This window comes from Aspergillus affinis, assembly GCF_023601865.1.
Source record: "Aspergillus affinis strain CMG 70 chromosome Unknown NODE_95_length_147632_cov_85_268117, whole genome shotgun sequence".
Lineage (NCBI taxonomy): Eukaryota > Fungi > Ascomycota > Eurotiomycetes > Eurotiales > Aspergillaceae > Aspergillus > Aspergillus affinis.
This window is the reverse complement of record NW_026515876.1, coordinates 34,632-51,101: the sequence shown is the minus strand read 5'-3', so window position 1 is coordinate 51,101 and position 16,470 is coordinate 34,632. Positions and strand designations below refer to the sequence as shown.

General features: G+C 52.2%; 7 protein-coding genes across 7 annotated transcripts; 3 read left to right on the top strand and 4 right to left on the bottom strand.

Annotated features, from left to right (window-relative positions):
* Nucleotides 1-33: 33 nt before the first annotated feature.
* KD926_011405 (uncharacterized protein) lies at nt 34-1,914 on the bottom strand (the record flags this gene model as incomplete). Its single annotated transcript, XM_053103683.1, has 4 exons — nt 34-549; nt 592-683; nt 736-1,766; nt 1,820-1,914. 4 exons carry the CDS (start codon nt 1,912-1,914, stop codon nt 34-36), a joined length of 1,734 nt encoding a protein of 577 aa, XP_052952954.1.
* Nucleotides 1,915-2,601: 687 nt separating this feature from the next.
* KD926_011404 (DUF185-domain-containing protein) lies at nt 2,602-5,841 on the top strand (the record flags this gene model as incomplete). The annotated part of the gene is made up of 7 exons (XM_053103682.1): nt 2,602-2,650; nt 2,721-2,863; nt 2,944-3,330; nt 3,385-3,718; nt 4,339-4,637; nt 4,696-4,897; nt 4,955-5,841. 7 exons carry the CDS (start codon nt 2,602-2,604, stop codon nt 5,839-5,841), a joined length of 2,301 nt encoding a protein of 766 aa, XP_052952953.1.
* A 195-nt stretch (nt 5,842-6,036) lies between these two features.
* On the bottom strand, nt 6,037-6,533 carry KD926_011403 (phosphatase YCH1; the record flags this gene model as incomplete). Its single annotated transcript, XM_053103681.1, has 2 exons — nt 6,037-6,347; nt 6,419-6,533. 2 exons carry the CDS (start codon nt 6,531-6,533, stop codon nt 6,037-6,039), a joined length of 426 nt encoding a protein of 141 aa, XP_052952952.1.
* Nucleotides 6,534-6,905: 372 nt separating this feature from the next.
* On the top strand, nt 6,906-7,541 carry KD926_011402 (mitochondrial 37S ribosomal protein bS21m; the record flags this gene model as incomplete). The annotated part of the gene is made up of 1 exon (XM_053103680.1): nt 6,906-7,541. One exon carries the CDS (start codon nt 6,906-6,908, stop codon nt 7,539-7,541), a length of 636 nt encoding a protein of 211 aa, XP_052952951.1.
* Nucleotides 7,542-7,943: 402 nt separating this feature from the next.
* KD926_011401 (uncharacterized protein) lies at nt 7,944-9,498 on the bottom strand (the record flags this gene model as incomplete). The annotated part of the gene is made up of 3 exons (XM_053103679.1): nt 7,944-8,945; nt 9,086-9,101; nt 9,209-9,498. The coding sequence occupies 3 exons, from the start codon at nt 9,496-9,498 to the stop codon at nt 7,944-7,946; spliced, it is 1,308 nt and encodes a 435-aa protein (XP_052952950.1).
* A 300-nt stretch (nt 9,499-9,798) lies between these two features.
* On the bottom strand, nt 9,799-11,538 carry KD926_011400 (glucose-6-phosphate isomerase; the record flags this gene model as incomplete). The annotated part of the gene is made up of 2 exons (XM_053103678.1): nt 9,799-10,960; nt 11,039-11,538. 2 exons carry the CDS (start codon nt 11,536-11,538, stop codon nt 9,799-9,801), a joined length of 1,662 nt encoding a protein of 553 aa, XP_052952949.1.
* A 1,203-nt stretch (nt 11,539-12,741) lies between these two features.
* On the top strand, nt 12,742-13,427 carry KD926_011399 (uncharacterized protein; the record flags this gene model as incomplete). Its single annotated transcript, XM_053103677.1, has 2 exons — nt 12,742-12,779; nt 12,851-13,427. 2 exons carry the CDS (start codon nt 12,742-12,744, stop codon nt 13,425-13,427), a joined length of 615 nt encoding a protein of 204 aa, XP_052952948.1.
* Between the last annotated feature and the right edge of the window lie 3,043 nt (nt 13,428-16,470).

Genomic DNA, 16,470 nt, shown 5'->3' with positions numbered 1-16,470 from the left:
CTCGAAAGATGCATTGGCTCCATCGTTAAGGAACTAGGAGAGATATCGTCTCAGGAATATGGGATATGTAACCCGATATTCGTCGGTAGAATCACTTGCATCTCGATCCCTTCGCCGTGGCCCTGACGGCGGCCGGCGTATCGGGGTTGAGGGCCCGATCACTTCGGGGATATCCTGCGTTCGAACCGATGGATTGCGCTCGAGGCTAGGGTCACTATATAGGCTGCCATCGCTAGCAAGCCTCCGCTCGGCTTTGGTAGGGTTATCTCCCCGATCAGGGTGGAACCCGCTCGTCTTGCCATCGACGAGGAAATATTCGTCTCCTAGGGATGCCACGGATGTCATGTCTTCGGTCTCGACGGGTGACCATAAAGCGTTGGAAACCGACGTGATGTCGGTGGTTGTCCCCTCTTCACTCGGCCGGGTTGACCACGCTGCCTGGTCGCCGAAGAAGTCGCTCGAGTCCACCAAATCGACGCTTTCGGGGACAGGGGACAGGCTGCGACTCCAATCACCACTTTGCACCTGAATCCTGATATTGCAAGATCCCTAGATGCTATTAGTATTGTTCAGTCAGCGTCATCGACTAACCCACATTGGCCTGGGCTTCTCCATTGCTCCGACGCGGCTCTCTTTCGGTGCCAGACGAGCGACACGGATACATAGATCCTGTATTAGTCCGTCTGGGAGAATCTGGACTTGATTCATTAGATCCGAGGTCCACGCGGCACGTACTAGGGCTATCTTGAGTGCTGAGACGATCTAAGGCTCCAAGTGTGTCCATAATCAAATCAATGTCGTTCACTTCGACGACATGTGACTCCTGAGGGCGTGCGGGCACCACTACGTCTTCTTTACGAAGAACTTTTCTAGCCTCATGGGCAAAGGAGCTGCTTGACTCTGATGAGCTCCTGTCAAGCGAGGGTTGTGCTACACAGCTTGAGTAGGCCGTACTTCTGTCAACACGACCAGTCTTCGACTTGTCGACATTGCTGGACGTGTGAGCAAGACCTGCAGTCTCTGCAGCCGTGGCACCCGAAAGATCAGAGCAGGCGGAGTTCCTGGGGAAATTGCTAGACCTAGAGTTTTCTGCACTGGATTCTGTAGCGTCAACGGCGGGGGTGCGATCTCCAGTTTCGACTTCACGTGTTATAGAAGGTACATTGAACTTTGTTGACTGTTCTGTATTCTCACTAGCTGATTCATGCACGCGGGTATTAGATACACTCTCCATGAGAGCTGGACTAGGTAAATCAGTCGTATCTTCGCTTCTTCTGGCAAAAGGTGAGAGATCGGCCAAAGTCGTCGAGAATCGCGATCTGGGTATAGGTCTATCCTGACCATGGGTCAAAGGAGAAGATTTGCATTTGGTTCGATGCAGGTGAGACCCAAACTCGATATCTTCTTCGGTACTTGCTTCCGATACCGTTGACGGGAAAATATTCTCTTTCTGGTCAGAATGGTCCTGCGGCCAGGGAGAAGGCCTCGGCATTTCGGCATTGCGACGGGGGACAACCATGAGAGGACGCCTCTGCATCCCCGACCTGAGAGCTAGAAGCCCGGAACGCGCTTTACGGATGGACCTCCTGGAGAAACTTTGCATCCAACCCTCAGAGTCCGGGTCAACGGGCGCTTCTTGAGGGTAGTCATCGTCGAGCCACGATGATGTAGGAACTGTTGGGTTGTGTCTAGGGTCCAAAGGATTGAAAACCGGATAGTGAACGCTTTCCTCGCATATATACGGCGAGTTGGACGGAATGGTGGCCCTAAACTCAATATCAACATTGAAATCAAGCATGGCGAGCTACATCAATCCTACCTAGCTCTTCTTGCTGGTGATGGGCGGACGATAGCGGACGAAGGCAGTGTCTGGTAACGTCTGCCAAAGTCGTTGCTTTGATTGTCCGAAGTCATGTCGTATTAGAAGTCTCTCTTCACCGTGTGATAACTCTAGGGAAAGCCAGTCGGTACCAAAGAGGCAAGATTGAAGGCTTGCGAAAGCACCGTAGAAGACAATACTGGATTAGGGCTGGAAGAGATGAATCAAAGGCAAACAACTTGCATTCGCAGACAAAGGCGAAGCGAACGTTGGACTAGGAGATTTTGCAATGTCGGACAAAGAGCAATAAAGAAAAGCAGAGCACAGGGACTGGAAGAAGAGGCTGGCTCCCCAGCTTCCAGTTCATCACCCTGCGCATCGTTCCTACCCCAGGAGTTCCAGAAGGGAAAATTCAGAGCCAGGTGGGAGGATGCTAGTGTAGAAAACACCGAATCCGAGCAATTTACGGGTCGGAGGGATATTATAGCCCGCACAGGGGCGTACGTTGGACATGGCGAGAGCGATGCGCGGGTCAAGTTTGGTGTCGCGCAGCGTCGGAGCTGCATAAATAAATGGGAGGAAATTCTATGGAACCCCCAAACTTACCCCAAACTTCTCTCTCTCCCTCGCTCCCTTCGTCTTGCTGACCACACCCATTCTTCGATTTCCCTCCTGTTCTCGATCCACAAACTCGCTCTTATTCTCAGGGTATTTCCTCTCATCTTATCGTCACCTTTCTCTACTCCAGTGAAACCCGCCCGAGCTTTACAATTTCCGTCGCCATGGCCCGCGGCCAGGAAGCTGTCTCTTTTGACCAGATTATCAACGCTGGTAAGAGCTCCGCAAACACCCCACCCTGTCATTGTCGGGATAGTCGCTAAATGCCGTCGAACAAAATCAGATCGCCAGAAAAAGAAAAATGAAGAACTTGCAAACCGAATCTTAGGGAAAAATCGAAGGTCGAGCGCACCCGGCCCGGGCGCTGGGAACAAAGCACAGAACGCAGCATCGGGGAGCCTTGCGAGTCGGATTGGCGTGGCTAAGGTAACCTTGGGAGAAATCATTGCTTCTAGCATGACCTTGCACAGTGGACTGACCTCCGATAATTCTCGACGATCCTTTAGCGCTCGACTCCCGCAACAAACCTCAAGACCAAGAACGCAAAACGAGTCCCGTCTGCGCCCGTTCGAGGAGGAGGTGCATCGCATCAGAAGCGCCGCCCCGATGAAGATCGTCTGATGTCGGCTCTCAATCCGACCAGTGGACAAGCATCGATCCGGGAGGGACCGGTTGGAATTTCGATCAAGGGAGCCTCGGGGCCGTTCGTAGTCATCGGAAGCAACTTTGCGCCCGGCACCACCGCCGCAGATATCCAGTCCACAATCGAGCCCATGTCGGGAGAGATCCTGAAATGCTGGGTGACATCGCACGAGCCTACTGTGACCGCGGAAATTACCTTCGCCGAGAAATGGGCCGCAGATAACGCAATCGCTAACCTCCACAACCAGAGGGTGAGAATCTTGACTATGAGTGTTCCGACTGGGCCAAAGCTAACTTCTACAAAGGCGGATGGCCTGGTTCTTTCCATGCGGATGAAACCAATGGGTGGTCCCAAGGCGAAGCGCGACCTCTTTAGCCGGTCGACTGGCTCGGGATCCCAGCACTCTCCCTCCTTCAACGATCTTCGAGAACAAGCAGACCGTGAGCGTCGTTTGCATCGCGGAGCTGACACTACCGGCCAAAACGGAAACTATGGATTTGGCGAGCAGAACGGGGATCTTTTCGCTCAGACCGATACTCGGAGCACCGGTCGCAATAACCGACGAAACTTCAGAGGTCGTAACCAAGGGAGAGGTGGGAGAAATACGAACCAGGACGCAAACGACCAGGGCCTCTACAGTGATCAAATGATGGTCGACGCTCCTCAGAACTCAAGGAACCGGGGAAATTGGAACCGATAGGAATTGGCCATCAGCAGTCAATCGGAATAGACTTTTGGCTATCAATGCCTGCAAAAAAGTAATGATAACTAGTGGTGGAAAGACAGCAGGATATTGACGTTGACACCTGCTTAATCACGGTTTCGGCCATTGGACTTTTTTGTGTACCTTTGTCGGACATGATGACTTGTATGAATATTAGCCGATGTTTCCTTGGGGATTTGGCGTACAATAATCGAAAATAGCAAGTGTAGATGTAAATGAAAGGGACTGATACGATAAGGACAATCACGTGTTGCGGAACCGTTGCGGAGAAGAATTGGAGAAACAAACGGCGGCTTTCCAACAATCACTTTTGAAGAAATCTACACCTTCATTCCCCCCGGTCGTCTGCCAACATGAACATTGGGAGCAGGCGTGCGCTGACCCAGCTTGTTCGGCGATATCCCAACCGAACGCTGGTTTTTGGGTCGCGGCGATGCTCATCAACATTTGATACTAGAGAGTGGTCTACGCCACTGGCTCGAACTTTAGCCAGTGCCATCAAAGTACTTGATACAACCCTCAATTGACCTGCAGACCTGTTTGCTAACCACTACTCTCGTAAGGTAACCGGCCCGATCCCGATTGCGGCTTTCATGCGTCAAGCCCTCACGTCCCCCGAGGGTGGCTATTACACGACTCGACCCGAAGGCGATGGGGAAGTGTTCGGTAAAAAAGGTGATTTCGTCACGTCGCCAGAGATATCTCAGGTTTTCGGAGAACTAGTCGGTGTGTGGACAATAGCAGAATGGATCGCGCAGGGACGGAAACGCAGCGGGGTTCAATTGATGGAAGTTGGACCGGGCAAGGGGACATTGATGGATGACATGCTTCGTGTAAGTCTGATCTGCTCACCTAGTTGGAGTGGCGGATGCTGATTCTCTGGATGAATAGGCTCTCAGGAACTTCAAGACGTTTACTTCGAGCATTGAAGCGATCTATCTGGTGGAAGCTAGTCCTACGCTTCGAGAGGTCCAGCGACAGCGACTCTGCGGCGATGCCCCCATGGTGGAAACTGATATCGGCCACAAGAGCACCAGCAAATATTTCGACGTTCCGGTGGTCTGGGTGGAAGATATCAGGTTGTTGCCTCATGGTATGTGCTGATGGAGTCTTGCAAACTACAGGCCCTTTTCTCATGATCCCAAAACAGATGAAAGCAAGACGCCGTTCATATTCGCACATGAATTCTTTGACGCCCTCCCAATGCACGCCTTTGAATCCATTCCTCCTTCTCCGGAAAACACCCCCCAACAGAAGGAAATCATGACGCCTACTGGCCCCATCAAACTGAACGACCCGCCGAAGCCCGCCAACACCCCCCAGTGGCGCGAGCTCATGGTCACCTTGAACCCCAAAGCCGTGGACGAGAACCAGGCTGGCGAACCCGAATTCTCTCTGACGTTAGCGAAAGCATCGACCCCGTCGTCTCTTGTCATTCCCGAGATCTCCAAACGGTACCAAGCGCTCAAGTCCCAGCCGGGGTCCACCATTGAAATCAGCCCGGAAAGCCGCATCTATGCATCGGACTTTGCACGAAGGATTGGTGGCTCGTCGCAACCCCCGCGGACCGCTACTCGAGGGGACTCCTCCGCTCCTCCGGCAACCGCCAAGCGTGTCCCGTCTGGTGCGGCTTTGATCATGGACTACGGAACCCTGTCAACGATTCCCATCAACTCCCTGCGCGGTATCCAGAAGCACCAGAATGTACCCCCACTTTCGTCCCCTGGACAGGTCGATGTGAGCGTCGACGTCGATTTTACTTCGCTGGCGGAAGCAGCTATCGAAGCAAGTGAGGGTGTGGAAGTGCACGGTCCTATGGAGCAAGGAGACTTCCTGCAGGGCATGGGTATCGAAGAGCGCATGCAGCAATTGCTCAAGGGCATCCAGGACGAGGAAAAACGGAAAACGCTAGAAAGCAGCTGGAAGCGATTGGTCGAGAAGAGTGAAGGCGGCATGGGCAAGATCTACAAGGTCATGGCCATCATCCCGGAGAACAGTGGAAAGCGTCGTCCTGTCGGATTTGGCGGGGGAATCTAGATCTCGTTGTCCCTATAGAACAATGTAATATTACGCATGTAAATATATAAATATATCATGAACCAAGAATCAATGCTAATCTAACCTTCTATCTTAAACGTCAAATCATCAAACCGAATAAGCAGTCCAGCCCCGCGGGTATCGCCCAACATTGCACGCATTTTATCATCAAGAACATCATCACACAGAAGAGCCTCAGTACTCCTGCCAAATATCCTCCACATAAGCCTCCGTCAATCGCGTATCCTTGCCATACTTCTCCTGCCACTGCACGAACCCTCCCTCCAGAACATACACATCCTGCTTCTTGCTCTCCTCCGCGCCGAGGGTGCTCTCCCGCTCCCGGGCGTAGCGCAGAGCAGCCGACGGCCCGCGCTGCTGGCTGAGAGCGCAGTGGAAGACGACCTTCTCCTTGTCCGCCAGCTTGCGGACGAGTTCGGGCATGCGGTGGTCGAGAGACGAGCTGGGAATCCAGGTAGAGGAGTGGATGTGCCCGCCGATGTGGTCTGCGATAAGTTAGATAACGGGCCTCGACTAATTTTTATTCCATTTTTTATTGCAAGCTGGACAGCCTTACCGGAGTCTCGCACGTCAATGATTGCGAGTTTACTGGGGGAACTGGCGGAGAGTAGAAGGGCTGAAAGAGCGTCCCGGCTCATGCGGGGAAGAGTCGCGATGGAGATGGACGACATGGCGAGTGATTTTTTGAAGATTGTTCGGATAAGAGAAAGTCGCGGATAATGTTCTGCAACAATGCTAGTGCACTAGTCTCTCGCAGCTCTCAGCAAATCTCACGATGTCGTCGGTGTCAGAGCAAAGAGAGGTCGAGGGAAAGAGTTGCATGGAGACAGGCCCGGTCACGTGTCCGCAGAAAACCGAACGGATTTGACCTCCTCCAGACCAGCAGAAGAACGAGAGCTTTCGTGACCTCAACCCTCGCCACTCCCCTCTGATCTCCGCAGGTTAGGCAATCGTCGGAGCTGGATCAATAATAAGAACTGCCATCTACCTCTCTAATTCAATAATCGACCACCTTTCCCTCCTCCAACATCAGAAAAAAAACCATGGAGATGCGCTCCCTAACCCGCAGTCTCCTCCGCGCGAGGCCGACATCTCTCTACACCACCACAGCGCCCTCATCGATCCTCCGGGGTCAATTCCTCGCCAACCAGCGCTTCGCCTCCTCCAACAACTCCTCTCGCGGCCCTCAATCCAACAACAAACCCTCCTCTTCTCCCTCCCCCTCTGAGTCCCGCGCCTCCGACTTCGACCAAATCCTCGACAAGCTCAACATCAACAACGCGGCCCCCAAGTCCCAGGACCCCTACGCCTCCTCCGAAGGACAGCGCTTCGGCGGCGACGGCAGCAACGACGGCAACATCTCCGTGACCCGCGCCCTCAACGCCGCCACGTCGCCCGTCGTGCCGCTGCGCAAGGTGTCGCTGAAGCTGGGCCCTTCGCTGGGTCGCCAGGTGTACGTGGAGCCGGAACGGGGTCTGGATTTGGCGTCGTCGCTGCGGGTTCTGCAGAGCACGTGTGCCCAGAATAAGGTTAAGCAGGACACGTATTCGCAGAAGTTTCATATTCGAAGGGGTCAGGTCCGCAAGAACTTGAGGGTGCAGAGGTGGAGAAAGTTGTTCAAGTACTCGTTTCAGCGGACCGTTGCCCGCATTGATCGGATGAGGGCGCAGGGGTGGTAGGTTTCTTCACTTCTTGGGGGTTGGATTGAGTGAGTGAGTGGATTCTATCTGTCTGGATTGGGTGTAAAGATTGGGGTTATTTGGAAAGAGTTACAGAGATAAAAGGAAGTGTATGATGGGTAACCGGCATGGCTGAGTATGATGGAGAGTTAACTGTCTTGTACAATTATTACCTTTCTGTTTTGTTTTGTTTCTTATACTTTTTACGGGAGTTATATCATGTTTTGGCTAGATGAGAAAAAATAAATCTGAACATCTATCTATCTTGTCATGTCCATGCAATCCGACCAAAACATAAACAACCAAAAGAAACAAAGACAAAAAAAAAAGATTCGTGCTTTATACATGCCATGCCATATACAAGTCCCAGCATCCCAAGCCATCCACTACTATCATCTTCTTTTAATCTCTTTTCCCAGTCATAAACCCTCCGTATCCACCGCCTCCAGGCGTAGACGAGCTGCTAGAGGATGCGTACCCTCCGTATCCGTTCATCTTGCCTCCATTGCCGTAGGTGATCCCAATAGATCCTTTACCTCTAGACGGGACCCCCAGGATCCCATCCCCTCGCCACCCAGCTCGTCGACGACCCCCAACGCGCTCCCAATACAGCGCCACCAGCGCGCCCACCGACGCAGCCAGCCCGAAGAAGAACAATTTCGAGAAGAACCCCGACGTCCCGGACTCGCTTCCGGACAAGGCCGCCCCCCGGGACGGCCACCCGATGCCCGCGCCGCCTTCGATCCAGTTAACATGGAAGGTGAAGGTGAGCGGCTCGCCGCGAATGACCTTCGTGCCGTGTCCGGCCGTCCACGGCTCGCGAGCGTTCTCCGCCACAGCAGCTGCTTCGGCCTCAGTCTGGCCCTCTTCGTCATCGTCGGTAATATCCTCTTTCTTTTCACCCTTCATCAGCGCCACGTCGAACTCGGGGACCGAGTACGCCGTTCCCGCGACAACATACCCAGGGGTCTGCTGCGCGACCTTCTTCTTGTTCTTCTTCTTTGTCTGCTCCTTGCTCGTCGACGCAATGTTGTGCATCAGCACGTTCATATCCGTCCAGATGTGCAGATGGCTGCGCTGCAGGGTGCCCTGAAGCGCGAAGGTAATGGGCGTATAGGCGGGACCGTCCTCAGCGAGCGAGCCCAATTCGGTGCCGACGGTCTCGCCGTCTTCGGTGCTCGCGTAGGAGGCGGCGGCTGGGGAGAGGGGTCCCGTGGGTACACGACAGGTCATGGGCACGTCGGAGTGCACGTAGTATTCGAGGAGGTGGTAGAGTTCATCGGGGAGGGAGTTGACGGTGCAATTGACCGTCTCGGGGACGCCGTAGCGCAGGGCCAGAGACAGCGAGGTCTCATTGCAGACCGGGAAGGGTATGTATTGTAGTTTTCCGAGGTCGTCGGTGATCTAGATGGTTTGGATTGGGTGGTTTGTTAGCTTGACGCTATTTGTGTGATATTGTCGGGCGATCCGATCTCTTGGTGGGATTGCGCGTTGTAGGCAGTAATTAAGGAGGACGACAGGTAAGGCGTCAGGGGGGGAAATACATGTTCACCGGAATCGCTTTAAGACAGAGAACAGTTAGCCCCGATTCCAGAAGAATTGTATGAGAGACCCAAGCCATGAGAAGGCCCAATTGGGGAAAATGCGCAATCGCAAAAAAAACTCACATTGTCCGGTTTAGACAGGTCACTGGCATCGGCTGGCCGTGGCCGTAACCGGCCCTGTTACTTGGCCGGCCATTGCCCGCCGCAGAAGCCTGCAACGCAAGACAGGCAATTGAGCCGTAGAATACGGCCCCAAGAAAGGCCATGATGGTCAAAGACACACTCCACCAGCCCAGCGACTTGGCTGCTTTCTGGCGTGCCGCGGTGATGCTTACTGCAACTTCCAAGTTGATCTGTACGAGAGGAGTGGAGCCAAAACATCCACTCCGAGGCCTTGCCGCTTTAACAGTCATGTGACTTATTGTATTAAGTAATCTTGGTCCTTTGTCCCTGGCTAACTACAGAGTAACTAACTGATCTTCTGGCATGAATGGACTAGAACTAATTCTGAAAGGCACCTCAACACCCTGCCCTGAAGATGCAAGCACATTCTATCTTATTGAACCAAGGTTCTAGTCAAGATTATGACATCAAGAGGGCATGCGATGAGCATCATTAAACTTATTTGCATTCAATTTCCACAAAAATTACTAGAAAGGTGATCACTCATGTTCTCATCATATGGCTAGCCCAATTTTTATACTTTCAACCTTTTAAGAGAGGTTGGCCTTCTGCTTGAAAGCAGAGAGCAGGCCGCTGGTCGAGCTGTCGTGACCGGCGCCGGCGCCAGCAGTCTCCAGCTCCTGCTGAATCTTCTTGGCCAGGACCTTGCCCAGTTCGACACCCCACTGGTCGAACGAGTTGATGTTCCAGACGGCACCCTCGGTGAAGGTGAGGTGCTCATAGTAGGCAATCAACGCTCCGAGCGTCGAAGGGGTGATCTTCTGAGCCAGGATGGACGTCGTGGGGCGGTTTCCGAGGAAGGTCTTGTGGGGCACCAAGTTGTCGGGGGCGCCTTCGGTCTTCACCTGCTCGGGAGTCTTGCCGACCATCAGGGCCTCGGACTGAGCCAGGAAGTTAGACGCAAGCATGCGCTGGTGCTTGCCACCCTCGACGGGGTTGTGCGACTCAGCAGCCATGAGGAAGTCCGAGGGGATGAGCTTGGTGCCCTGGTGGAGCAGCTGGTAGAAGCTGTGCTGGGCGTTGGTGGCCGGCTCGCCGAACAGGATGGGGCCGGTGGTGTACTTGACGTATTCGCCAGAGCGGGTGATGGCCTTGCCGTTGCTCTCCATGGAGAGTTGCTGCAGGTAGGCGGGGAATCGGTGCAGGTACTGGTCGAAAGGAGAGACCAGGTGAGTCTGGGCACCGAAGAAGTCGCTGTACCACACGCTCAGCAGACCACCGAGGACGGGGATGTTCTGCTCCAAGGGAGTCTCGCGGAAGTGCTTGTCCATGGCATGGGCACCCGCCAGGAACTGGTGGAAGTTGTCGAAGCCAATGTAAAGGGCAACGGACAGACCGATGGCACTCCACACGGAGTAGCGACCACCCACCCAGGATTCGAAACCGAACATGTTCCGCTTGTCAATGCCGAACTTGGTGACCTCCTCCTCGTTGGTGGAGAGGGCGACGAAGTGCTTGGCAATGTGAGACTCGTCCTTAGCGGTCTCGAGGAACCACTTCTTAGCGCTGTTGGCGTTGGTGGTGGTTTCCGCCGTGGTGAAGGTCTTGGAGGCAATTAAGAAGAGAGTGGTCTCGGGGTCAGAGTCCTTGAGGGCCTCTGCGATGTGAGTACCGTCGATGTTGGAGACGAAGTGCAGTTTCAAGTCCTTGTGGCCGTAGGGCTTCAGAGCCTCGGTAACCATAACAGGACCACTAGTTGCAACCATTAGCATGATCCGTGCAGAGAGACCACATTCCAAGCATTCAGCCTGGAAAGGGGTGTTAACTTACAGGTCAGAGCCACCAATACCAATGTTGATGATGGTGTTGATCTTCTTGCCGGTGTAACCCTTCCACTCGCCGCTGCGGACCTGCTCAGAGAACTCCTTCATGTGCTCCAGTACGGAGTTGACTTCCTCAACAACGCTCTTGCCATCGACCTGCATGGGCTGGTTGGAGACATTGCGAAGAGCAACGTGGTAGACAGCACGGTTCTCGGTGAAGTTGATGGGCTCGCCCTGGAACATAGCATCACGCAGCTGCTCCACGTTGGCCTCCTTGGCCAACTTGACCAGAAGAGAGAGAGTCTCCTCGGTGAGGAAGTTCTTGGAGAAATCGAAGAGGATATCCGAGTTGTCGACGGTGTTGGAAAAGGTACGGCTGAACTTCTGGAAGCGCTCAGGGTCCTTCTCGAAGGCCTCCTTCAGGACAATGTTGCGTCCGACGGAGTTGTGGTGTTCCTGGAGCTCCTTCCAGGAGGAGAGTTCGGTAGCCTGCGAGAAACCAGGCATTGTGGATGGTTTGTGGTAGAGAGGGAGCTCTGTTTAGGCTTTTTGGTGGTGAAGAAAAGCTCTAAATGGAGGGATAGTTGGTGTCAGTGCGGGGCAGATATCGACAGAGGGGAGGAGGGAGGGGAGGAGGAATCGGAGCAGGAATTGGGAAGTGGGCTTACCTGAATTTAAACCAGACCGAATTCGACACAAACTGACTGAGACCAGGGGATGAAGTGAAGAAAAAGCGAAGCGGGAGTCACGGAGGACAGATGACGATGGCCGGTGGGCAAAGCGGGCAGGCCTGAAGGGTATGGCGTCAAGCGCCGGCCTGTTGGGGTCCGTGGAGGGGCATTTTGTACGATACGGTCACGGGCGGTGGTGGGGCAGCGCCGGCGGCGCAGAATTTCTCCGTAAGACTTCGTCAGGTATTTCTGGTAATTTCCGGTGTTTACTGGGAGGTGAGGTCTGGACAGATCGGACTATGAGCAGCTGTTGATTTTTATTTTATTCTGTTTTATACTTAATTAGTTTAATACTGTGATTCGATTTGATATTAGTACTATATGTATTCTTCCCCTTTTTCTTAAAAAAAATCTCTCATGTCATGTTAAGAATAGGTCCGGCCGTGCAAAGGCAGACTGTCCTCCGACGAGACCCATCGTCGGATATCCGGTCATCTGACCTTCTGACTTGCATGACGTCCGTTTGTCATCAATGCTCTTCTAGAATTCTAGAATATGAACTTCCTCTAGTTATGGAGTACCTTAGAATCCTTCACCGGAGACTTCCAGGAACGGGTGATTCGGCTTGCACCCCCACGACTAAGCGGGATTTATGGCCACCTCAAATTTGTCTCGGAAATTAGAGGCCGGTGAAATCTATGATCTCTCGAGGATCAAGTTCCGCCGTCAGTCGGTTAAATGCATTTCTTGGGTGCATGTAACTAATTGCCTAGACTCTCTCACTCGGGCGTCGATCAATTAAAAAAACCCCTGTACGAAGTACTAGTACTTACACCATGCCGAACTATGCCCACTGACCTCCTGGCTAGACTGTAATACGAAGGCACCTAGGTATTCAGAGAACGGATCCGTAACGACATTCGGCTTCCAGTACCCCTGCAAGAGTCCACCGAGTCTGAATGCCGTTGATATTGAAACTATAATTATAGAATTATAGATCGAAGATCTCTAGAAGAAAGAAGGGCTGGTGGCCTATCACATGCGAGGTTTCCCCGGCAACGTTGAGCCTGTTGTCAAGTATGCACGTGACAGCCCAGTGCTCATATCCATTTACACCCCGCAATCACCTGGCATTAATTATTATCTAGGACCACTGCAGCCATCATTGTATCGTTTTTCATGAGTCGAGATCACGCGCACCGTATTTTGAAGTGGCTGGACGCTATTGTCCCGGTGCCCGACATTCAATCGTCCGAGCGACCATGCAAGCGTCTGAGACTGGAGAACAACGAGTATGTCCATGACGAGTACTCTGGACAGATATTGAATGGAGATCGAGCAACACGACTTCGATCGCCCCCAGAATCTGGTTCAGGTTCTGTGCCTTTGTTATCTAAATTGCCGAACATGCCGCCAGCGCGCCGCACGAACCAGACCGACCGCATGCGAGATACCCTACCGGAGGAAGATGACGAAGGACAAGAGCACGGACAAGTGTCGAGCGGTTCAGGCCTTCAAGTAGAGCTCACCCCTCGCCCTGCTCGTCGGAAAGCTTCTGCGATGGACAAAGGCGCCCCGACCTCCTTGGTTACCCTCTACCTCAAGCCGATCATCATCAAAGGCCTCGTCCAAGGCTTCGAAAATCACCCGCAACTCATCCCCCACCAAGCGGCTGCGCAATGCAGAGCTCGAGAAGACCGGATTTTCGAGAGCGGACCTCTGTAACGACACGAAGCCGAGATCACTTGATGCATTGACCACGGAATTTGAGAGGATAGTTGGTGGCTTTGGGATTCTTCCAAGGAACCTCCAAGTTGATATACGAAACCATGCTGTGAACTTTGACTTTGTTCCATGCTAACATATGGCTGCATTCACAGCTTGCAGATCAACGTCCGATCGCAGCCTGGAATTTTGGGGATAGTGTTGATTTTGAAAAGTCGCAATTACCTGATATACGCACTGCGCGGAAGATATAAAACCTTGCGAGCAGGTGTTTCAAGAACAACCGCCCGAGTCGTCTTGGAATAATGATGTGCATTCGCGTATCCTGGATTGGGCTCTTCGAGACAGCCCCGGCGGGGATGACCTTGTAGACTATCGATGCTGGTATGTCCTGCTTCTTATTTCTTTAAATTTTAATCCATAAGTGTGCTAGCCCACTTGCAGCCTTACAGTCCAGATTTCCCCCGAATACCAACCCCGCAAACCACCCAGCAAGATGGTGGACTACTGCATCTGTATACAGCCTAGGACAAACTCGCCACAATACCAAGCCATCCAATCCCTTTGCAAATATCGTCCGGCAATGTCAATCAACCATACAGATTAGGCTGACCTAACTAAGTGTCCTATCGCCGTCTCAATAGAGACCAAAGGCCCTAGTATAGGGTACGAAACTGCACTGCTACAGGTGACCACATGGCACTCGGCCCAGTGGCGCAGTTTACACAGGGATACAAATGGTGACGTTTTGGCAACCTCTGGGAGATCGAATTTTTGCCGGGCATCGTCGTGATGCAGCACCACTGGTGGTTCGTGGCGACTGCCTTAACTCAGAGTGGCAAAGCGCAAACGTTTGAGCGACAGCTGTTGGGAGAGACTGAATCGATACTTGGCATCTACAAGTTATTCATATCCATTCAGAGGCTGGTTGACTGGACTAGGGACCAATACTGGGCGGCATTTAAAATAGCGTTTTGGGTCTTTGACCACTTCATGGACTGCGATGAAAGAATGCTCTGTACGGCACACCCGAACAACACCGCTGCTAAACGCCCTGGCACCCAGTCGACGCGCTCCGCCTATCCACCACGAGCACCTGCCGCTCAGATGAGGCGCTTGTAGTTTTTTGGACAGTAGACTTACCTACCTATGTTGGCTCTATGGAGGTGGAAGCAAGTACCTAGTGAATAGATTAGATAGAGAATCATGCTATAGGGAATGAGGTAGATGATCTAATTATTTTCTTTATATAGGATATACGAATTTTCTTTTTGCTAGGGACTTGAGGTGCTGTTTGGCCAAAATTGGTAGGTTAGGACTATTGCTTGCAGTCCCAAGAAAAGCAAATGCGGCCAACGCGTTTAGAGGCCAGCTCCATTGACCACTCTGATACATTCAATAATCTACCATCAACTAAGTATCACACCGCATTGAAATGCCAGCTGCGTCATTGTATATCTATCTATTCAACGAAATCCTCCAATGAAGGAACTGGAGAACCGCCGCAGACCCGAAGAATAACTCTATTCAGCGAGGCAATGGTCCGGAAATGTATATTGCTTTCCAATAATACATTTCGAATGCATCTAATGTTGTCCTGGTCTTCAAGCTCAAAGAGTCTTACGTTCTCTCCAAATAAGAGAAGCTCGAGTGATCCTCAGTCTGTTCCATAGCTGGGAAGTTGATACATAGATGAGACAGTGACGCTGCATTCACGGAGCCGATGCAGTTGAGAAAGGACTCGAGCAGGTCGGCGCGGTGGTTCTCCGTTTCCATCTTTTCCAAGGTGAACTGATTCGTGCCGTAAAGAACCGCACTCGCCTCTTCGGATATATGTCGATTGGTATATAACAGTGCAGGCCATCGACGGGGTTTTTCGGGCGCAAAAGTTGCCACCGGACATCCTGGCTCCTGGAAAGGTGTGGTACCGCAAGCACCCGTTCGTAGATATTATTTCGCGCCTCGATAGGCAAACTTAAGAAATTAGGGGCTCTTGTTTGTGATAGAGCCCCTTCTGGTCTTGAACACGGCATGGTAGGAGGATGTTGGGTTGTCTGTACGAAATGGCAGCGGATAGGCTAATTAGAGCCCTAAAGCTGAATCCTTCTTGTTCAGGGAGTTTCGATTGAGATGTAGTGATCTATGAACAGTTTAAGTTTCCCGATTTGTGATGTGGGAGTGTCGACTGAAACCAATCTTTCTTTTGTCCCGCAAGCTATTCGTTGTCATCAGCCAGTGAATTCGAAGAGTCAACAGTGCCAAGGGGTGATGCGACTTAAAAAGAGAGAGATTGCATTAGGTTTCATTTGCAGGGGAACGTTTGTGCTTTTCCACCGGCTGGCTAGTTGAATGGGTTGAAGCCAAAAGTTGTAACAACGATGTCTATGGTGTTCACCGTCACGTAGGTAGGAAAGGAATAAGATTGCTCGCAGAAACGCCTTTCTTGAGTCGAACCCCCTTCAATTCCTGCAGACGACGCGGGGGTCTCGTACTCCAAGGGCCTCGAACTTCCATATGGTCTACTGGGTTCTTTGTTGCGAAAGGGTTGCAGCCTCAGGCTGCAGTATCATTGACGGGTGAGGTTTCCGCCAATCATATCTCCGCTGGACATGTATGTGATCACATGATCATCTCTACCAAGCCAAAGCTGGAGTATAAGGCACCCAGAAAAGACAATATATCAATAGGATTGCTTGATGAAAGCTCGTCCTGTATAGAAAAAGGAGCGTAGGTACCCAGGTCGAGCTCTCTCGAACTGAACCAAAGGAAGCGAAGAGAATTCATGTTAGATATAAATTGTCTCACCAAGGGAGGGGAGACTTTCCTGCGTATCATAAGTGAATTCCCCATACTGACAGTCCATCTGAAATGGAATAATGTTTTTGCTCAGACAACCGTCAAACAGTGAGAACTTAAGGCAAATTGAGACACTATTAGGTATGTATGTACCGTCGGCGGCGGAAATTCCCTGCGCCAAGAAGCGCGATGCACGGGCCAACTGGTCTTCTCGAGCATCAAATCCGCCGGCCGCAATCTTCTCCGA